Source organism: Halyomorpha halys, unplaced genomic scaffold, assembly GCF_000696795.3.
Source record: "Halyomorpha halys isolate HHAL.00 unplaced genomic scaffold, Hhal_1.1 Scaffold18.1, whole genome shotgun sequence".
In the NCBI taxonomy this organism is placed as follows: Eukaryota; Metazoa; Arthropoda; class Insecta; order Hemiptera; family Pentatomidae; genus Halyomorpha; species Halyomorpha halys.
Window position 1 is genome coordinate 1,815,772 of NW_027114407.1, and position 24,151 is coordinate 1,839,922.

The window sequence follows — 24,151 nt, forward strand, 5'->3', positions numbered from 1 at the left end:
TGTAAAAATTACATGTATGTATATTTATTAATGTGTAACATAGACAATAGTTATCTCACTAATTGAAAAAGTGAGCTAATGTTATTTATTTATTTATTTTCGTAAAATTTTTAATTTACTTTTAAAAAACTGTACTATTTTGTAAATAAAATTATTTTAAGTCTAATTTGCCTAATTGATTTTTATACAAAAATGCCTTTATAACATTCAAACTCATCCAACATTCACACATTAAAAAATCCTACTTTTAAACTAAAAACAGTCATAATGTAAATATCTTCCAATTAATAAAGGGGACAAAGAGCAAATGTCTAATTTTGTGAGGGAAACATTTATTTTAATAATTTCACATCAGTTCGAGAGTGATATATTTTTTAATTTAATAACCTATAAAATATTTATTAATAAACATACCTAATAAGTATAATTGCATAGCAAAAATATATTTATATGAATGTAAGTGATTGAAAAATCCTCTTCAATAAATTGATTTTAAACAAGATAAATTAAGTTTTGGTAAATACTAAATACAAAATAATTATGACTGAATAACACTTTTGTTGAAATTAAAATTAATTTTAATTTCATTAAATATTTAAAATACTTATTTTAAATTTTAATTTGAACTGATTTTTCTTTTTAAAAACTTCAATGTTTAAAAGCGAGCAATGTTTATAAATGTGAACATTTTAGATTTTTTTAAAATTAAATGAGTCATAACAATGCTCATTAACAATCATTAATTTATCTAAATATCATGATGCAGTGGGAGATTAGGCCCAACTCCGTCATCTTTAGTTTGAAAGATCCTATCTTTCTTCTATTCAAATTATAAAATTTTAAATATTTATTGATTCTCACTTGTTTTGTTACCTCTTTTATGTTTTTTATAGTACGTCTCTTTTATTTGAATGGAATATGGTCCGGGTGTGGTCAAAAAAACTCAAATAGTAAATGATTATACTATTTTTATTGAGCCAACGTTTCGCCCCACGTTGCAGGGCTTCGTCAAGGCTAAAAAAGATACAATAAGTATTTTAATTTCTTTAAAATACATCCACTTATGTTTTGTTTTTTTCCTGTTCTTTTTTTTGTAACTATGTCAAGTGTTTGTATCTTTTTTAGCCCTGACGAAGCATTGCAACGTGGGGCGAAACGTTGGCTCAATAAAAATAGTATAATCATTTACTATTTGAGTTTTTTTTCCGCACCCGGACCATATTCCGTTCATCTATACACACAGTCAATCAATAATCTTCCAGTCTTTTTTATTTATTATTCTCTTTTATGGTTTTAATGTATATTGTTCTTTTATACTTCAGTCATAAAAGCTTAAACCAAAATTCGCTTAATCATTGTTATATAGCATTCTATCTGTAATATATATATACACACACACACACACACACAGGTAATGTTCATTCAGAGAAAATTAAAATAAAGTAAAACATATCCTCTTATTAAAATTTCAATTGTTTTTTTCATATAAGTATTTATTAACTGTAATGAAACTAACAGCTAAAAGTTAGGTGTCAGATTTAGAACAAGGTAATATCCAGTAAGCCTTTACAGTAAATAAAATTAATAAATATGAAATTTTATGAGCTGCATAAACTATGACACATGATGTAATATATTTATGAAATGAAGCATATAAGAAATTTTTCAATATGATCTTCTTCTATAGGAATAAAGATAAATCAATAAAATAAGAATTAAAGTGACCTCCAACTTACTATTCATTTCTCTGAAATGTCAGTTTTTTCTCTCTTGAAGTTCACACTGCCGAGGTCTTTAAACCCAGCAGATTTCGAAACAAACAACAGCGCTAGTTAAGAAAATTCACTGTATCATAAAATAAACTTTTAAATACAACAAATAAATACAATGAACGACACACCCGTAACACCGTAACACCCGTAACACTAAATACAAGAGATTAAAAAATGAAAACCACTGTAAAGCATCTATAGAGTAAAATTCAAAACATACCATGTTAATAAAAAAATTATGTTAATATTTAGGGATTTTTATTCATAAGAGCAATTATCACATACGGTTGGGAAACGTAACCCTTAAAAAAAGCATCAACCTGCTACACAGATTTGAAAGAGTAATTTAGAGGAAAATCATAGGATTCCTGAATGAGAATAGTTGTCGGAGACAAAGGAAAAACAGGGGACTGTTTTCACTTCAAAGGAAATCAGCATTTCTTATATCAAGATAGAAGAATTAAAATGGCTTGGATAAGAGAATGTTCAGTAGGTTTTACATATACCGTACCTAGGTGATGGACCTCCACAAGGTAGGCCAAATGGCCAATAGAAGGATGCAGTGAGGAAGAATCTTTGTTATACATACAAAAGACTGAGAGAAATGGTTGGCAGCAGCTGAGCAGGCCAAGGACAGCTTCATGTACCTGATGTATCGATGGAAGAAGCCAAAACTTATACTTTATTACTAATAAAATAAAAATATATGTGAGTTTGCTTTCATCATTCTTTTGAGAGTATATATTAATACTTATATTATTTATATAATACTAACAATATTTCCTCCATAAAATACTAAAACCTAATTGCTAAGCAATAATAAGGAATTGTCCAAGAATCTTTTTTTTAGTTATTTACATGACCTTATTGGTAAGCAAGCATGTGTTGCAATAAACAGCAAGAGCCCATTGGTGGAAAAAACATTTCGACCAGTAAACAAATGTTAAATACCACATAGGTAATCAAATTTTTAAAAAATGGTTACATCTAGAAAAACAACTATCTTCTTCCAATAAAAATAATCTAATAATTACAATGTAAAAAAAAAAAAAGCTTCAATAATTTACAAATTAATTATCATGAATTTTCAAATTTCATATTGGAATAATTTACATTTTATTCAAAACCAGTTCCTCAGTTCACTACATTTCTACATACCAGAAATCTATAAATGGTCCATCTCAAACAAAAAAAGATAATATAAGAGTAATTAAATGTTGCAGTGCTATGAATAGCCATGAAGAATCTCATCATAAATCAAATAATCTCATTAGAGCAAAACTTTTGAACCACTCAGATTGTAATTAGATAAGAAGCATACTTAACATTTTACCTAAAACTATAATTAGAAACATAGCAGTGGCCTAAATAAGCTATAAAAAAATGTGAAGTATTATATAATGAGAATATTAATCCAATTACATTATTAATTAGTAAGTTCATTGACCATAACAATTGCAATATTTGAATATAATATGAAAAGATAATGTATGATAGAGTGAAACGAGCGTTTTTAGGGAATGAACAATTCATGAACAGTTTGAGAAACTTAAAAAAAATTAAAACAACTGAACAACTTCTGGTGATATCACAATAGTGAGTATTAAAGTTCGAAGTTATTCAATGATTGGGCTTATAGTATGGTGATATTAAAATAATACATTTTAAAACGAATATAAATAAAGAGAAAAAAAATGGGAAGAGAACTATAAATCGGGTGGTAATAACAGGTCGGTTTTTCCATTTTGGTTAACCTCTTTTTTTCCAATTTTTTATCGCTCCGATTTTACTCCTTTTTTTAAAAATTCATTAGCAAAGTAAAAAAAAAATTTACTTAAAACAATAATTTTTAGTTTTAATATTATTAGTTAGTATCGAATGGGCAGTTTTTCATTGTCCATCAATCGGATTGATGAACCATGGAACCAGCAACCAGAATTTGGAACTCAGGACTGAATCTGGTTTCTCACATTACTCATAGAATATAATACATTTGTTGTAAGGAGAAAAAAATAATAATGTTTTTTAAATGTTATGTTAGTGTCATAAAGGATACTGTAATAGAAGGAAAAATAAATATAAATATAATAAATTTTATTTATCCAAATAAAATATCGATATTCCATTTTTAATTATTCTATACAATTTTCTAGTCTTTTTAAGCAAAATATTGATATTTCGATTAAATAATATCGGAATATAGTTGCTTATATTCCATTTCGATATTACAAGAATATTATGTTTATGTTTATATTAAATTAATTTCACTAACATTTTTTCCTACAAAGCATCAATCTGGTTTTAAGTTATATCAGAAAAAAATAAAGTTTCACATTAAATATTTATTGTTAATGAATTATGAATTAAACTTTAATTATAATTAAAAATATTTTTGAAAATTGTAAGGATATCTACTATGACATTCACCAAACAAATTTTAAATTTTAGAATCATTACAGTATTAAATTTTAACAACCATCAAACTGATGTTAACCACAGTGAAGGTACTTCAAAGACCATTGAAGACGGAGGAGTTCAATCGAAGAAGGTTTCAGATGGTCTCATCGCTGATATGGCTATAGTTGAACAAAATAATAATAAATAGAGGTGCTTCTCCTGTGAATTCCCGGCGAGCAAGTGTAGCTCCTGGCCCTGCTCGGTCGGGCCGTTGCCAAGCTGTCGGTGATAAACTTTCCAACTTTCACGAGTCGTGGAATCAGGATTAGAGGTGGGAGATTGGATAAATGCCTTACTAACAAGATCAATAAAAAAAAGAACCTACTAATGCGGAAGACCAGCTAAATAAAAAGCTCTCCCTTATTATCAAATCTAAGAAGAGGTTATGGACACAGTTTGCAACCAGGAAACCTACCTCAATCTGGAGATTGTTAGGTCTTCATGAAAGATCGCGTTGGCCAAAATAAAGGATATACCTTTACAGGATGAGCACCAAAAAATTGAAGACAAAATCCTCCGAAAATTTGTCCTGATAGTTGACAGACAACTGATGCTGTACCTAAGCTATTAGTGGCAAACTAATTTCGAAGAAGCGACAAGGATTTCCCAGCACCTGAAGAATCTCTTTTATCTAGGTGGAACTTCAAGGAGGTCAAATGGTACATCTGCAGGAACCTCCTCAAAATGTACATGTCCTGTATTATTGTAAGGTCGAAGAAGGTATAGATCTGCCTAGTGCTAGGAGAACAGAAGGCTAAATCCTAAATGGTCCCAACAGGGGAATATTTGTAAAAGTCTTCATATGGCTCACTATCTTAAGGATCAGAAAGCCTCAGTAAACACATGAAACGCAATGAGCCAGGCAAGGAAATTAAAAAACGGTGTGCCCCAGGAATATTTTCCCCAGTACTATTCCTAATATTCGTAAACGCCATTATCAAAGACTTACCAAATAAAGTGTCCCCAATCACAGATGACATCATTCTATACTCACTGTGAAGGACCGGGTGAAAATGGAACTGAAAAGTCTCTGCCAGTGAACCGAAACATGGACTATGACCTTTAACCTATCCAAAACTAACTACTCAATCATTAGCCTCTCAACCAATATAGTGGATGCCCTTGATCTGAACTTCAACTAAAAAAATCTAGACAAGGATGAATGCCCAACTTTCCTTAGCATTAAGCTTGTCCCAAGATTCACAAACCTCATATCAAGCTGTCTATTCATAAGGGTCAAGAACTGGCTGTATCAAGCTCATTTAGGAGAATGAGAGTGGATTAGCTCCTACCTCAAACCTTCAGAAAATCTCAACAGTGCAAAATCAGGGACTAAGGATTATAAGGAGCAGTGAAGTCTGCACCAATTGGCAAAATGGACGCCCTTACCAAACTTCCCTCAATAGAAGATAGGAGAGATATGAAACTCCTACACTCCTACACACAAAGAAAAATCCTTCCTAAAATATCCCTTTCAAAAAAGGATGGCAGAAAGAAATATTAACCAAATAAAACAGCAAAGTATTTTGCACATCACTTCAAAGCTGGCTTCTGAAATCCACAAAAACCAGGACAGGTGTTCACAGGACAATAACAGTGATGTAAAACAACCCTTCCTGGCTTGAATCATCGAAACCACAAATAGTCCTTACCATCTCTGGAATTAAAAGAAAAGAACATATCAAATTTCTTCCCCATTAAAACATAAAAACAAATTATAAGACCAGTGGACTGGGATCGACCATAAATGCAACAACTAAGGGTACAACAAGCATAGGCTCCAGTCTGCTAAATGAGCGCAGAGGAGCTTAACAGAGTGCTGTGCACATAGACCTAACGTTCAGGCTCTTTTCTGAGCAGAGAAGTTAGGCCCTCTTTAACCAAGGCACAGAGAAAGCTTCTGATCTCAGGAGAACCACTGAATTCCTCATTTTAGTCCCTAACCTGTCCATCTAAGGGAAGAATGCCAAAGAAGAAGAATAAGTCATTTTTAACTATCAGTTGATCGCAGTTTTGATGGAATTTTTCTTCGATTGTTTTTTCACTCAAATAAGTAAAAATTCCTAATGAAGTGAAACTGATACCTCAAAGTATAATTTTGGATGCATGTACATAATTGTATGATGGAGCACGTATGTTATCCTAAGTATGAGTTTCTTATCATTGCTATTTAAGGTGTAAAATATTGCAACTGTTATAACATTTTAATTCAATAATAATAATAATTATGTTAATAAAAATTTGTTGATCATATAATATTTGGTTGTGGAAATTGGATTTCAAAATAGACTAAATTGTCTAAAATATTGTCCCATTGTGTAAATAAAATATATGTAATTACATAGGTGAAATGTTTTCCTGAAATACATTTTTTGATCGATTACATTCATCATAAATAGGTAGGTTTATTGATAAAGTAAAACTTTTCTCTAAAACAAACTATATTTATTCAATAATATAATACTCTCAATGACTAACTTTCCATAGGTAACTATACTAAAAAAAAAACTTAGAATGTACAATAAATATAGTCAACACAAAGGAATTCAATAAATAATATCAAAATTAAAACTTCTTCTTATGCCATAAAACAGCATTTTTCAAATTAAATATTTTTATAAAATACAACCAAAATAAATTTCAACAGTACAATAGTTTTTAAAACAGGATTTTTGAACGATAATACTTAGCATTAAAGTTCACGATGAGGGAGATCTAGGATAACCACTGCTTTCATTCTAAAATAAATTTAAATTGCTAATATTTAAACAATTAAAAAATACAACAAAATTTAAGTACAAAAATATAATTATTAAAAATTTAATTTCAGGTCAGAGCAATATTTTACTAAATAATATTTCATTCACAGACAATAATACTGTCATAAAAAGTTATTTATATCACTTTAAAGCAATGCGAGGTGGTAAAACAACTGCAAAATTAATAAAACTATTTGTATCTAAACATATTCTTAAAACTATAAGAGAAATAGATATCATAAGATCGGGTTGATCTACAGATATATTTAAAAATATACAACAATAAAATAATATTGGTAATGTATAAATAATGAAACGAAACTTTAAAAAACACAACCATCACACATGGCCAATTCTAAAACCTAACACTAGAATTCAAATAATTAAACTAAAGTAGAATCATATAATTAGACCTTGGCAATGAGGACAACCTCCACATCCATTTCTATATATTTTATTTTAACATACAACTAGCACAACTCAAAAATTAACTTTCAATGGGTGGGTAAGTTCATGAAGTATATATGTGTGATATCATCGGCAATATAAAAATTTAATTATAGTTATGCAAAAGTTAAAATTTAATAATTTTTGAGTCATGCTGGTTTTCTTCTACATTATCAATATTTACTATTCATTTACTATGTTAATGTTATAATTTCAATAATAATAATAAAATAATGTCTTTATAAAGATAAATGCATGGAATTAAATATTATTGCTTCCTATTGCACTAGCTCCCTAAACTAATCCAATTATTATGAACACAGCATCATTGAAATAAAATGTAATCCTGTGAAAACTCTTTATAAATTAAATGCTCTAAGATTTAGTAAAAACCTCAAACAAGTCAAGACAAAGCTAATCACTAATCCTTTAGAGATGTATAAAACTCTAATTAGCACTCTAATTTAATGGTTAAATCACATTGTCAAATAAATAATGAATAATCCTTAATTGTGGAAATCTGCATTGGTTATTTACATTATCGATAAAAGTCCAGGTCCAGGATGACAGTATTCTTTTATAGTAGTATTAACACAACAGTGATATAGTGTGACAGTGTTTGTTCTAATATTAACATTTTAACATGGCGAATGAATGATAAAAACTGATGATTAAATCCAATAAACAACAACAATCACCATGCACAAATGACAAACAGAAAATTTAAAGGTTATAAGGTGCAAAATTTCACAATCAAGTGTAATTATTACATTGATCAACACTGGTACGTGAGACAAGTACTGTTAAATATCATGTAAAACCTAGTAGTATGTCAGTTTACACAATTGCATTGGCAGCATCGATTTCTGCTGAAATTGTTGTAATAACTGTCATCATGAAAATGAACCTTCAGTGATTATCTTTAACTTGAGAAACTTGAGGCTTGTGTATTAAATTTCATGTCCAAACAGAGGTTGGAAGAAGTACTTCAACTCGACCTGGGTTTGGAGTAAGGGATTCATCTTTTAGGAATTCCAAAGGGAACATGACCAGGTACCCCTGAAATTAAAACAATTCATAGTAAAATAAAAAAAATAAATAAATTATCTCTATCTCCTCAATAGCAAAAATATTATATTTATTCCATTTTAAAAGCTTAAAGGACTTTTTACCAAAAATTATTATATCTTAATTATTTATTCGAGAATATTTTGTAACTTATACATTAGAATAAAAACATAAAAATATTATATTTGTTTAATAACAATGTTAATTTTGGTCCTAAGCAGGAAAACTAAAATTCCTTAATATGGATGATATATTGGAACATTAAGGAATGCCTCTTTAGATTTGAAGATGGGTAGCTAGGCCAAAACATTTTAATGAAAGATTAAGAAATTTTTGTGTTTTGAATACGAGTTCGATTAATCTTTTAAAATCAAACAGATTTTTGAAAAATACATATAGGAACAGTACCAAAAATAAAAAAAGTAAGGAAATGGAGATAAATATAAATCATATTGAATTTTATTTTTATAACAAATATTATTGTATTTTCTCCTTATTACGATTGATAAAAAGTCAATAAACATACAGTATTAATAAATTTAAAAGTGAATGTGTAATTGATGATAATTTATCTGGAATAAACCGGACCTAATCGTCCATGACCTGCTTTAGAGATAAGACACCTATTTACTTTTTAGGATACCTAATGTCAACAAAAAATTACAAAATTTAAATTTTTTCTTTAGGTATAATTGAATGATACCTTTCTGGATTCTGGAACCTTCAGTATATCTATTGGAAGCAATAAATACTCAGATATTTAATTAAAAAAAGGATTACTGTAATTTTTTCAGATAAAAAGTAAAAAAATAATAAGTTCCATCTTCTTAATTATTGAAATTTATCATTTATTGGAAATTAATACTTTATAAATTTATAAGGAGGCAATATCTCATATTTATTTTTATTTTTTTTATTATACTATTATATAAAGCTGAAAAGTTCTACTGAGCATGCTAATTTCAGAAATTCCTCAAAACATTGATTATTTTAAAACGATAATTTTCTTTTGAATAACTCAAAATATGTATAAATATATAAGAAAAAGAAAAAGTATAAAAGCATCTGTAATTAATTACTTTTAGACCATGGAATATATATAATATACAATATGTTATGACAATATTTCTTACTGTTAAATGTTCTGAATTTAATATTCTAAAGATACAAATTTATAGATTATTTATTTTTCATCATTACTTGGATCTTTTGAAGAAGTTCCTTCGCAGCACCTAGATTTGTATTAGTGAGTGGAACTCTGAAATGGCTTTTGATATCATCAAAACATTTTACTTCATCTGATGGTAAGCATCGAAAAACCTGTAATACATTAAAAAAAAAAATTGAATCAAGTTAACAGATTAAGAACACATATGGGAAAAAACCAACTCATAATAATTTCAATTAATACAGTAAATACTAATTATTAAAATTTAACCTCTTCATAAATTTTTGTATTTTTCTCTGCAGTCTTCCTCCATATACCGTGATAGAACTCAGAACAGACAGGATCTTTTATTTTAGGACCAGATAAATCCAGGTGTTCTCGAAAAAGTGATCTTCTAAGAGAACCACAAAATCGGCCACTCATGTATTCCTTCCCAGCCATGATTCCAGGTTTGAAATCTTCATCCTAAAAATATATGGATGAATTAACAAGATAATTTCAATTTTACTATAATAATGCTAGTCACATAATGTTAACTACAGTAAATTATAAAAATTGCACTTACCGTAATGACAACAGCTATTTCTGAATCTCTGACACCAAGTAAAGACCTATCATTAATATTGGCAGAGCCACATATCATTACTTTGTCATCAGCAATTAACAGTTTCGAATGTACATAAATTAGTTCAGTCACCTAAACAAGCAAAATAAATTCACTAATTTTTATTATCATTTTCACAATCAATATAATCTTTTCAAAGCAGCCTAATAATTATTAAATTTTTAAATTCAACTTAAGCTAATTTCTAGTATAATTATATTTAAAAAGGAAAAATAGGCTGACAAAAAGTTTAAATTGACTGGCAAATGCTACATGATGTAAGAATAGTATGCTATCCCAAAAAATAATTAACAGTAAAAGTATAATAAGTAAAATCATAATCTGGTGTAATAAAATATATAAATATACATTTCTAGTAAGACTTTTACTTACTGGTGCATCATTCAATTCTGCATGATTACGGAGACCATGAAACGTAATGTATTCTGAAGGATCGGCTATACCAGAATTCTTTAATCGATGCAATAGTGAAGACTTACCACTGTAAAATCATTTTATTTATATTACAAGAAAAATAATAATAAAATTAAAATTACTAAAGGAGTCAGTTTACCGGCAAATAGATGCATAATTCCAATGGGTAATAGCATGAAGTGCAGTGCCACTAGGACTTCCGACTTCTCCCTCAAACCCAGGTAAAAGAGGCAGAATAACATAAACTCTGAACTGAGTCCCTTCTCTAAAATAGAATATAAAAACTATAATTTAAATATTATACAAACAAGGCAGTTTGTACATACATTTTTTGTTCTAAAGTTGATTGTAGTGTTATTCATTTCCAAATAATGAAGAATAATTGATTCAATCAAGAATTTAAGTATAAGTAATTTAAAAAAAAAAAGTATGATCAATGAAATAAAATAGCTAAGATAGTAACATTTTTTCCACAAATCATTTTCATTCCCTCTTAGGCAGTTTTGAAAATAAAAACAAAAAAATAATTGTGAAATAGGGCATGGCTGTTTTTCAATTACAGCAAACTGTAAATAGCAATGGTTGATGCAAATGAGACTATCTGCTATATATGTAATAAATATGTCAGTACATAATACTATCATCAAAATTAATCCTCAGAAAGTGTTTAAAATGTATAATAGAAAAAATAATGAAACAACTTAAAACTTACATACTGTTTAAATGTCCATTATGTACTTGTATTCATATTACTCAATATAAACTTGTTTTTTTGAAAGAAGAAAATTGAAATAAGTATAAAACTTTATTTTTTTCTTTTCAAGAATTTATACCATTTATTTTACTTCTGTATTCATTATGTCATCTGAACAACATGTCAGGCTCTTCTGCTCACTATTCAGTTCGAAAATAAAAATATTTACAATCAACGGTTTTACAATGAACATGCAGTCATGATAAACAAATTTTACATTGCTTTGTTGATAATTTATTTTATCTACACATTTACATACAAATAATTTAATAATTAACTATATATACACCCTTAACTGTATGTTAATTGTAAATATTTTTATTTTAGAACTTGATAATGGGCATAAGAGCCTGAAATGTGGTTCAGATGACACAATGAATAAAGGAGTAACATAAAGAGTATAAATTCCTGAAAAGAAAAATAATAAAGTTTTAACAAAACAAAAAAAAAAAGAACCTTTGAAATTTAAGTTGTAGGATTACAACTGATTATTTATATTTAATGAAATAAGTATCTATCTCAGGTTATCAAGAGGTTCAAATGAATGGTCAAGGGAACAGAAGTGACAACTTCTTTTTCTTTATTTTTCTATTTATGCCATTCCTAGTTTCAAAGAGCCTCAATCCAGCAAAGCCATGCCTCCCAGTTCCTGATAAGTTGTTGCATTTATAGAAGGAATTAGCCTCTCTTACCTCCTATCTGCTGTACATATTCCTCGTATCCAGTGTTTTGAGCTTCCATTACTTTACATAACTTCAAATGTTTTTTTGTTTTTTTTTTATTCTATTTTATTTAATAACACCACATAGTTAAATTTCCACAAAATGTTATTGTAATGAACACAATAAATTAAAAATAACTTTTAGATTCTATTTTATTGAATAACGCCATATTGTTACATTTCCACAAAGTGTTATAAGGGACCATAAATTTACCAACATTGTAAGAAATCATAAAAATGTAGAGAAATAGCATCAGTAATTTAGTTAAAATTGGCAAGATCACAAGTTAGCAAAAGCATGTTAGCTTTAACATAATGTAGCAAATATTAAAAATTGAATTAAGTGTGAGAATGAGAGAGGTACTAAGATGTGTAGAAGGCATTATAGTGTTATGATACAGAGCTTTCAATGAAATATTCATTAAACAATCCTTAAAAAACTATTTTGATATGTTAAACTCACTCCTAAACAATGTATAGTTCAAAAATATGAATTTGTTCGATAAGGGAACAAGTAAGTGGTTAAGGCTGTAAGTAAATATTAGTAAACATAGTCTGTGTACTGAAGGGTCATAAGTTAAAAAAACCAGCTATCAGCTATACATCATAACATCAGCTAAACTATAAAAGATTAGAGAAACCGAAACAAAAGATAAATCTGATAAAGCTGATTCAAAGAAGACATCGGAAATCACAATTACCATAGGCATCCCTTAGTGATTTTTATGAGACTGATAAGAGTGCAGAATCTGGACCTTAGGTTACGAAAAATGTATAGGGAATTTTCCAAATGTTCGGGGTGAACAGTGAACAGGCTTTAAGGTGACAGAGGGGCGGGGAGGAGGAGATTAGTTCGGTATATTTCAGTCATAATATTGAATTGAACGATTCATATGTTGGTAACAGTGGTGATATCTACAATTAGGCAATGAAGAGATAGATCTAAAGTTGAGGTTTTTAGCCCAACATATACAGAGCAAACTTGTAATATATTCTGATAAACAATTTAAAGACTATTATAGTGTCTTTCAAGAAAAGAGAATAGCTATCATTGAAAGAGCCATTACTGAAGAAGAAATGCTGAGGATCTACACGATAAAATAATAAGCATCAGAAAAACTCAACACTGATTGATACAAACTAAAAATTGCAAGTCGAAGAGTGACAAAGATCATTCTTAAACATTATATAAATGAATTATGTTCCAGAATCATACTAGACAATGATTTGATGATGACCATTTAAAGGCCTAATGATTTTCAAAATAAAATAACATGCAACTTTTTTGTAAGAAATAATGTGAGATCAGGAAAAGTGATCTTATAGATGAACAAATCTATTAAAAAAACAAAATATACAAAAATTTCAACCTTCATATATCACTTTTATAAATAAAAATTAAAGATTACAAAAAAATTTTTTTTAAGGCAGATGATAGTGAAGATGAGAACATACCTATGAGCCCTAAGTATCCGTTTGACGAGAGCGTCTCCAACTTGATTCTTAACAAGGCCTCCAGTTATAAAGAACTGATTTTCTATATAAATGTAGTGTTCTGCTTTGCTAATGATATCGACGTAAGCCTCATGGATGCTACCTTCCCAAAACTCGGGGTCGAGCGCCCCACAAGACCAGTGCGAAATAGATCGCACAACCTAAAACCCGGTTTGGTTTTGAAAAAAATAATATTTTACTTTTAGTTTTATATCATTCAAAAAGTTCAACAAAGAAAGTTGACTAGGACTGGACATCTGATCAGGAAGAAGATTGGTATGGACCAGGCAAAAAATTAATTGTTATCGAAGAAGAGATGTAAGGAAGGGAAGGGACCAACAAATTAAGTTGAAAAAAGGATATGAAGAAAACGTGACGAGGAGCTGTCTGGAAATGAGAGGCACTAGAAAGAAATGAGGAAAATGCAAAGGATAAGTGTTATCTAGTTATTAGCACACAAATATATTAGTGTATACAAATAAATAAAATTTTAATCAGTAAAAATAAAAATGACAAAAAGCATCTGTAAAAAATTATTATTAATTATTATAATGCAGGAGTCCCAACCATTTTGTAGCTGGGCATATTTATTGGGTTTTGGATTAGTAATAATAATTAATATTTTACTAAGTCTATATAATACATAGGAACCATAATAATTTTTGTTATTGCTAAAAAAACAGTAAACAAATAAAATAACAATAATTATAAACAGATAAATATAAAATGTTATGTTAAAAATAAATTACTATTTTGAAAAAATTGCTTATAATTCCAGTTAATTATTAGATTATTTAAAAAAAAAAATTAAACAATATTTCATTGAAAACTTTTCGATTTGCATTAGACTACATAACACAATAATGATAATTGACAATAAAAAGCTAAGATATAAATATACTATTTATTTTTTCAATTTCTAATTAATTATTAGATATTTAAAATATATACATCGCTGGTACAGGGCTAGGACTCCAGGCTAAATAAATAAATTAGGAAGGTATGTGAAATAATTAATAGCAGAAACTACAGCAACAATTAAAAAGCTTGTTTCAGTTATTTACAATATTAACACATTAATAATATAACACATAATAAAATATTTTTAGAACAGAGATATTAAACCTTATTGTTAAAACTATCACAATTTAACCTCAATTTTTTTTGTAGAAAGCATCATATTATTTTCTCTGAGAATTTTTTTTTTAATAAGCAACTTAAAATGATTTATAACTAAAATTATTAAAGCAAATTGCAGATAAAGTCTACTAAGAAGACTTCTGATAGTGTTAGTAATATTCTTGATTTCCTTTATTTTGAATTTTTCTAAATTTAACCATTACATTCCAACCAACTGGCTTCCCATTACCTTTAAAAAATGTTTGTAAAAAATATTTGAACATAAAAATATAAAGAATAAAAAGAAGTCTGATTTTGCTAAAGAATAAGTACAAATTTTCAATTATGCTGAAAAAAAAATTCAAACCTAACCCAACCCATCATGGATTCTAAGATATCAAAATTGTCTTATCAAAAATATCTTTTGCAACTGAACCTCCTGGAGCTAAGGATCTCTGGTTTAACTGGTTTGCCCTAATATTCAAGATGATTATTCAGGTGAAGAAATTTTTAATTATGATGAAACTGTCTTATTACAGTAAACTATTTTTTTTTTCTAATATATCTATATTAAGGTGTATTATATATTAAAAAATAAATATAAGCACTATTTTTGTTTTGTTTTTCGAAACATGCATGATATATGGTCTGTAAGTATATATAATTTTTTTATATAAAATTTGAAAGAAAAAGTTGTGTATATTGTAACAACTGGATTTTCCTGTACTCTTGGTGAGTGTTATGAACAATCTAAACTGTTAAGCAAATTAGTAAGATAAGTCCCTTTACCTGGCAATTAATCCTGTTTTGTTTGACACCAGGGATGATGAACTCCGTAAAGTTCCTGTAGGATTTAGGAAGAAGGTAAGGATACTGCGGATTCAGCTTTGACTTCTCAGCCTGCAAAAATTATTTTGATTTACACCTAATGAACAAATTACAAAAAAATAATATCACATTTGAAATTTTAAAATAAAAAAATAATTACCTTGACCGCATTCCACCTTTGAATGAAATGGCGAGCTAAGTCCCTCGCTGGAGGTCCTTGGACCATGACTCCGACATCGTGCCATGGCATCCGAGGTGTTTTACTTCTGTCCACTAAATCTACAACATAAATCTGGATTAGCTTTTATTGCTTATATTAACAAAATATATTGTTAGTTGTTATATTATTGAGAAAGTTCAAACAAAGCAATAAAACAGGACTAAATAACTTGTCAGTCAACTTTTCGTCAATCTAAAAATTCAATCCTGATTAAAATTCATAAGATCACATATACACACATCTCACATCAACAGGCTAATGCAGATTAACCAAATATAGACAATAAATCATTTAAAAATAGTTCAAAATAAACTTTAATAAGTATAATAATTTACATAACAAACTCAATTAATGAATTGTTAATTAGATAATATATTAATGAATATCTATATAATAATAATACATATAATAAGTTTTAAAAATTTATTTTTATACCTATGTAGATGATAGAAATATTATATAAAAAATATAAAAATGTGAATTGTTGCGCTAAACAAAATATAGATATAAAAAATAGCACTATTTAACAGTGTTAACAGTATTTATCCATCCATAGTATTAATTATTTTCTAATCATTCTATATATCCTTTTATTTATTGGTTGTTATCTTGTTTTTTTGTTCTTAGCACAAATGAAGGCTAGAAATTTTGGCTGAAACATTGGCACTAATAAATAAGTTTTAACTTATTTGTGTTCTCATTGACTACACCCCCGACTATCTTCTCATATATATTATACACAACCAACTATCTCCTCACAATACAATTTATAGATTCAATTATTTTACATATTCATTTGAATTTTACTATATTTTATTAATGAATAGCATGTTGTTTAAATCCATTTAAACATGATTTAAATATTTTGTGATTTTAGATGTTAAAATAATTTTTTATAGTATTTGAATTAAAATTTCATAAATTCCTTAATGTCAGAGATAAACAGTGCTGCAGATTCTCCTAATCAAAATTACCCACCCATAGCCTCAAAAATCTATCTTTCACCGCTCTAGGGGAGTTATAACTGTAACAGTATCATTGTACTATCACACTAGCTCTGGAGTGAAAGTTGATAGTACAAGTAGGATCAGTGAAGCAATTTTCGTATTAACTATAACATATATAAACCTTGACAGTGAATTATCATACAGTTTCAGTTATTGCAGGAACAGTCACAGCCACTACCATGGTGTAACTGTTTGATAGTTAAAGTCATGATAGTATTTACTGTTGTGACAGTTCAGTCCAGTAGTTACATCCAAATAATGAAATTAGTTAAATATACATTCAATTGCTATGATACAAAGTAAACTAAAGAAGGCAGTGCCTATGGCTCAAGAAAGGAAATGGTCATAGTTGGTTGTGACTTTGACCTGACAAGTCATGTTACAATGTAGATTAGAATATAAATTGTTCTAATAATAGATTGAAGATAACTAGTTCTAATAATAAATATAATAACCATAGTAAGAATAAATTTAAAAATTAAATAATTAATATTAACTTAATTATACTCAAGTACCTAACAGTGGATAAATGTATGGAAGTTAAAGAAATGGAAAACATCAAGTAACATGATGTAGCAGTTGGAGGACATAGACAGAACATTTAATATATCAAGTATCATCAGGCTATTTGTAGCTGAGGGAATTAAGAAACTGCCTCTTGACTGCTTCAGTGTCGGTTTGCATTTGGCCAGGGAGGTCAACTTTTGTTTCTGTGGCAGTTACATGAAATGAAAACTTGACCCCCCACCCTGGTTAGAACAGGTTTGGTTACCTCTAGATAACTTCCCTCACTATTTAGTCAATTTATATTATGGTACAAATAGCTTTAAGTTTCAATTCATACGTTATGTTAATTGAATGTAATAAACGAATAAAGTATTCATTCATTATGTCATAAATCTTGACTCTCTGCCAGGATTTTTAATATATATGTCACTACATAATATAATAATAACAAATAAATAACATAACAATATATATAAAAGAATAGTAATTTTGTTTAGCTGACAGATTGATTAATCCATATTATATAATGCTCTAAATTAAAACAAAAAGTTGTTACAGGGGTATTTAGTAAATATACCCATGTTTCTTTAAAGTTTAAAAAAAAAAATGAATGATTGAATGAATCAACTTTTATGAATGATTATATTAAATTTAATAAAGATAAATAAAATGTTTACCTTCAAAAGGTCTATCAAGATTCTGGAAATCCTTCAAAATAAAATTAGTGTAATCTTTTCCGACCCATAGTTTTTCAAAACATCTGACATCAAGGCTTGACTTTATTCCATAAGGAGAGATGTTCGACTTGAGTTTACTGGAAATTAAAAATCCAAAAATATTATTATTACTTATTATCTTCAATAACACCATATTCAGGTATGGGAAATCATTTCTCACCGAGAGCCTTCTCAATGTTTTCTGAGATATTTATTACTAGAGACCAGATTTTCATGCAATGGCATCTTTGAACCATAGCTTCAAAATCAGCAAGACCGGAATAGAAATTTAAAAAGAAAAGGACTAGTGACATTAGTTTTATATTTCATATTTTAGGTCCATTGGATTTATTTGTACACTTCGAGGTTTTTCTACACAAAATTAAATTTTTATTCATTTTTCAGTTTAAACTATGAAATCATAGATAAAATTTACAAATTTATCAGCGATTCATGAAAAATTAAATAAATATGTCACATAAAAATGTCACAAAACTAACAATTAATATTCCGTCAAATGATTTATAATACGAGCTCAATGATTCCTATCACAGCCACAAGTTTGGCCAAGATCTGCAGAGGGTAAAGACAAATCGAAATCCCTCCACAGCTGCAGCACTGTTAGAAATTTGTAAAACCGTATTTCTAAGTTATTGCACATAATATTCCGTTTTTTAACATGTTTTAAATCCATTATCTATCTCATTCACGATCTATGGAATAATACATTGAAATTTAATATTCCACAAAACTGAATGTTTAGATCTTTTTGGGATAATTGGTAAGATTTTTCTTTATTTTATTTCATAGGAAGTTGTTTATTCTTTATATATTAAGATGTTGATGTGAAAAAATACTTCCTTTGGAATATTATCAATATTCTATATTTATTTTACAATGTATTGGAATGTTTCCTCATCTTCCAGAATTAGTATTCTAACAATATTATGATGATAATTTCTAGTAGTTTTCTCTTGAATTCTGCCCTCTAGCTTTTTCATATGATTTTCAACCAAATCCATATTTTGTTTTTATTCTATATTTTATTTCCTAGGAAGTTATTTATTCTATATATATTAAGATATTGAGGTGAAAGGAGGGAATACCCCAAAACGGTGTGCAAGTAAATAAAGAGTATTCATAATATTCAATAGGAAGTCTCTTTTCACCTCAACATTTTAATATATAAAGAATAAACAACCTTCTAGGAAATAAAATAAAGAATAAAAACAAAATATGGAATTGGATGAAAACTGTATGAAAAAGCTAGAGGCAGAATCCGAGAGAAAACTACAAAAAATTATATTCCAACATAATATAGTTAGAATAATAGTACTAGAAGATGAGGAACCGGCCCAAAATGTTGTACCAGTAAATATAGAGTATTGATAATATTCTAAAGGAAGTCTCTTTTTACCTCAATATCTTAATAAACGGCAAAATTTAGATTTTCATAGCATAAAATTGAATGCTAGAACCAATTTTTCCTTTACTATACGCACATAATAATGAATACCAACATTTATTTATTTTAATTACTTTTTCTTTATTATATTTATAGATTAAAATAGAATGTTAGGGGTAAGACAAAGTATTGTTTAACATGTGAAGAGTCTAATTTAACATTAATAAAAGAACAAGTAACCCAAAAAAACATAAGAGTATTCTTGGACAAGTATTAATTATTGGTCTTTGATAACCAAACATCAGAACCATCAATTTAAAATAAACTTCATTGATATATAAACAATTAATTGCTACTGTTTTTAAATTTTATTCTCATTCCGCTGCTAGCACTTCAATGTGTCATCTGACTTTGTAATATTTACCAGCAATGTTTCATTTCAGTATTTTATATTATTTTTAATTGGTGAGTATTTAACCAATTTAATTTGATTAAAACAAGGTTAGATAAGCTTTCCATCCATAATATCATAAACTAAATGATAAAGCTGATTTTTGCTGTTTTTGGTTGTAATGCACATTCTGGATACAAATGACGTTTAATGCACAATTTTGATTTTTTACAGCATGAAAATCAAGTCTCTAGTTATTACCATACTTCAGCTCATAAACTTAACAAAAATTCTTTATAGAAAATAAATAATGTTATAATTTGCTATAAATATTGTTCTACAGAAATATTATATGTGAAAGAGATCCACCATTTTTATAATAGTAAAATTATTATTTTTCAAAAATTACAGAATAGGATTACAAGGTACATTGACCAAAGTCTAATGTTTAAAAAAAATTCAATAGTTCTTCTTTATTTTCTTCTTAATCATGCCTCTCCTACTGCGGAGGAGTGTGAGTAGCTTGCACTAGGAGCCTGATCCATAATCCTCGGTCCTTTAACAGCTAGCTATATATATTCTTGTTTAATCTTCTCTTATTGAATACTTCCTTAGCAGCACCAAATCAAGTATTTCTTGGCTTTCCTTTTGACTTTCTTCCATCGACTCTTGTTCCGTAGAGTTTTGTGACCATTCTTTCTTCCTGCCTACTTATTTCTATAAGTTCAGCTGATTTTACTCCCCAGTTACTTTTTATTGAAATATTCCAGACGTTATTGCTTCTTGTTTTCCCATCTATCTATGTGAGATATCACATTTCTATGGTTTGGATTTCAATTTTGTCTTGAGGTAGTAGTCCAGAACTCTCCGGCATAAGTCAGTAAGAAGACAAACATAATCTTAAATACTACTTTTTAAATCTTTTTTGTTACTTTGTTTGTTCCCATGAAACCAGCCAAGAGTGAATGGAAACATTCTCTGGTCAATGTCGTTCTTTCTCTAATTTCTTCATATATTCAGCCATTTTCATTGAGGTGGGCCTCCAGTTAATTGAAATCTTTCACCTGCTCCATCACCATGCCAAGTAAATTCTTAAATACACTTCCCATAGTTAAAACAGTGTAAGGATATATTTCTATATCAGAAGAACTCCATAAATTTTCTTGGAGAAAGATTCTGCTACTTCCTTTTTAGGATATGTTGCTCAATAAAGAACATTTTTGACATTGTTTCTTTTAAAAAAATAATAATAAACCTAGCTGTTCTAATGGTTAGAGTTCTGGGAATAATTTCTCAGTTTACTACACAAAAAAGTGGTTAAAGTTTACAAAATAACAAAACACAATCTCACCATATCAAGTGAACTTTTTCAAATGATAATGAGATAGTATAACATTTAAACAAGAAACATCAATGGAACTCCACAGGTAATAATACTTCATGTAGTAGGTGAATAAGTATAATTTGTTTATCGGCGCATGAAACTAATTCTTCACTTCACGAGAACATTTTCCACAGATGGCAACAAAGTGAATAAATCATTGTTTATTTGGTTAAAGTGAAATTTCCAACTTTGTTCCGATGAAAAGAGAAACGGAAAAAAAAATTTTCAGCTAACCTTTCCTCATTTAATACAGTATCTTCATTCTGTTCTGAAGAAACTGATTGCTTATAATCATCATCACTATCATCTTCTGAACTGAAGTTCCACAGGTGCATTCTTGATTTCACCTAACGTGGAAAAAGAAAAAATATTGTTACAATTTATAAAATAAGTGTATTCTGCATTTTAATAAAATATATTTAAAAAAAAACTTACTGTATCAAACATTGATTTCCTTCCCATTTCAGGAGTATCACATTTAATATTTTCTGGAGATGGCTGGACCATGACATCCTCAAATAGAGATTCTCTATTACTATTAGAACTAAAACAATAATCATTACACTTTTTAATTTTTAAGAATATTCAATACATAATATACTTGCAAAATCAAATCGATTAGCAACTATCAAAAAATTGCTAAGTTATTTAAAATTAAATGAAATAGATGAAAAATGGCCACTGACAAGAAAAGCGGAACAGATACTCGACTCCTGGGAGAGAAAAATATTGAGAAGAAAATGGGGAGAAGTCTGGGAGAATGGGATTTGGAGAAGAAGAAAGAATGAAAAGCTGAAGGAATTGTTTGGGGAACCCAACATCGTGACTTTAGTGAAAAGAGCAAGAATAAGATGGACAAGACATGTTGAGAGGATGCCCAATGAAAGGATAACCAAAAAGATGCTTTATGGCAAACCAGATAGAAAACAGAAAAGATGTCCTTGGATCTGATGGATGGCTGGACGATATGGAGGATTTAAGGCTTTTAAATGTTGAAAGATAGAAAGAGAAAGCAAGAGGCCGTGTAGATTCGTTGGCTGTAGTGGAGGAGGCCCGGGTTATTGTAGGACCGTAGCGCCATAATAATAAAAAACCTAATTTGTGACTTTATTAAATTAATTAGCTGCTTAGTAAGAGTTTTAGAACTGTCAGAAATGCATTTTATTCTTAAGTGCAGTAGAAAACAGTTTTTAAATAATTTGCTGGTTTATGTTTTAAGGGCTTAGTTTTATACATCGGATTCCTGTACTTTACAAACTGTAGGAACAAGCAAAAAATAATGTATATTTGTATGAATTCTAGTGGCAAGGATAGAAACTGGAATATAACTTGAGAACCGCTGCTAAAAATAGAGCTTATAAATCAGTGTGAACAGGTCTCCAACACTAGTCTGTCTGTGCTCTTTGCTGGCTCATCATTGGATAGGCCAAGGGGATCGTTATGCCCACACTAATAAATCAGCTCAATGAAGTCCCTCAACAGTTAAGGAGTAATTTGTTCTCGTGAATTTCTTTTTAAAAACAACTTATTAAGGCGTAAACGGTCAAACATTTCTATGTTGACCTTAAGTCGCAATACTTTTTTCTGTGTAGGAACTGATTTTCCTTTTCTTTTACTTGGAATTATAAATCACAAACAAATAGTCATATGCTATTAACTCTAAATTATTGCAATACAACAAAAGAATTAGCACTGATCGTTTGAAGGCATCTTTCATAAAAAACAATAGTGTCTCCTATAATTCTTTGGATTTTTGTTAAAGAACTTTCGACCAAGTGGTAGTGTGACTTGTTTGTTAAGAAATACTTTTATACTTGTTTGTTTAGAAAGTTTACAAGTTTAATAATATATTTATTATTATTATAATATTTATGTAATATATTATGGTAAATATTACATATTACTCTAAAAATAATAATAGAGTACTAAGATCACGGTAATTTGTAACATGCCTGAGACTCAAATGAGATAGCTAAGGTTCGAAAATCTATCTTGGACTCTCAAGCCATTGGTCCAGACCTCCTCTAACCATCTGTTCAGGCCATCTATAGCTCAGTGGTTGGGCACAGTCTAACCATTTTGAGTTCTGAGATCTATTGGCAGTACCGGTTCGAATCTGGCCTAGGGCATTGTCGTTTTTCATTGAGTGGAGGTTCCACAAAATGAAAAATTTCGACTCCACAAACATGGTGAAAATAATGAGAATACAAGTAAATTTATACATGGCAGTATGGAAAATTTCAATGCCATTAGAACAGAGTTGGACAAAAATTATTCGATTGACAAGAGACAAATACTTTTTTATTTGAAGTTTTAAAATACTATTTCAATCAAATAAAAAATTAGTCTAATACATATTATTCGAATAATTATTTGATTTATTTTTTTAATTCACTTACTTTTTTACCACGTTCAATTTCTAATGTATGAAGGTCCTATTTTACATATTTAGACGAGTTCAAAACGAAAATGCTATAGATTTTAACATCGCGTTTAGATTTATTTTAACTTTCTTGATTTCTAATGTTACGGTCCCTGTATACGTTTTGAGAAATGCAGAATACGAAAGATTGCGTATCGATTTATTTTTACTTTTCTGATTTCTAACATGTTAGGGTCCCGTTATACATTTTGAGGAATGCAGAATGATAATGATATCGATTTTAAGATCGCGTATCGATTTATTTTTACTTTTCGATCGATAATATTTTCATATTCTGCATATCTCAAAACATATAAAGGGACCCTAAACATGATAGAAATCAGAAAAGTAAAAATAAATCGATACGCGCTTTTAAAATTTATAGTATTTTCATATTCTGCATATGCCAAACATATAGAGTACATGTTAGAAATCAAGAAAGTTAAAATTAATCGATACACGGTCATAAAATC

At 28.7% G+C, this 24,151-nt stretch overlaps 1 protein-coding gene across 4 annotated transcripts in view; it reads right to left on the reverse strand.

Annotated features, from left to right (window-relative positions):
* Positions 1-6,669: 6,669 nt before the first annotated feature.
* Positions 6,670-24,151, reverse strand: part of Pld (Phospholipase D) — a 30,930-nt gene continuing 13,448 nt past the window's right edge. For 3 of the 4 annotated variants that reach the window (XM_014420851.3, XM_024358293.2, XM_024358295.2), the window contains 12 exons: positions 21,692-21,800; positions 21,491-21,603; positions 18,038-18,174; positions 15,787-15,905; positions 15,588-15,698; positions 13,641-13,840; positions 10,850-10,975; positions 10,669-10,777; positions 10,237-10,368; positions 9,942-10,136; positions 9,704-9,823; positions 6,671-8,494 (listed from right to left, as the gene is read on the reverse strand). In XM_014420851.3, coding sequence (XP_014276337.1) covers positions 8,393-8,494; positions 9,704-9,823; positions 9,942-10,136; positions 10,237-10,368; positions 10,669-10,777; positions 10,850-10,975; positions 13,641-13,840; positions 15,588-15,698; positions 15,787-15,905; positions 18,038-18,174; positions 21,491-21,603; positions 21,692-21,800 — 1,573 coding nt within the window. In that variant the 3' untranslated portion in view covers positions 6,671-8,392. Of the gene's footprint in view, positions 8,495-9,703; positions 9,824-9,941; positions 10,137-10,236; positions 10,369-10,668; positions 10,778-10,849; positions 10,976-13,640; positions 13,841-15,587; positions 15,699-15,786; positions 15,906-18,037; positions 18,175-21,490; positions 21,604-21,691; positions 21,801-24,151 lie in introns of all 4 variants that reach the window. The other variant, XM_024358294.2, reaches the window with a different exon arrangement.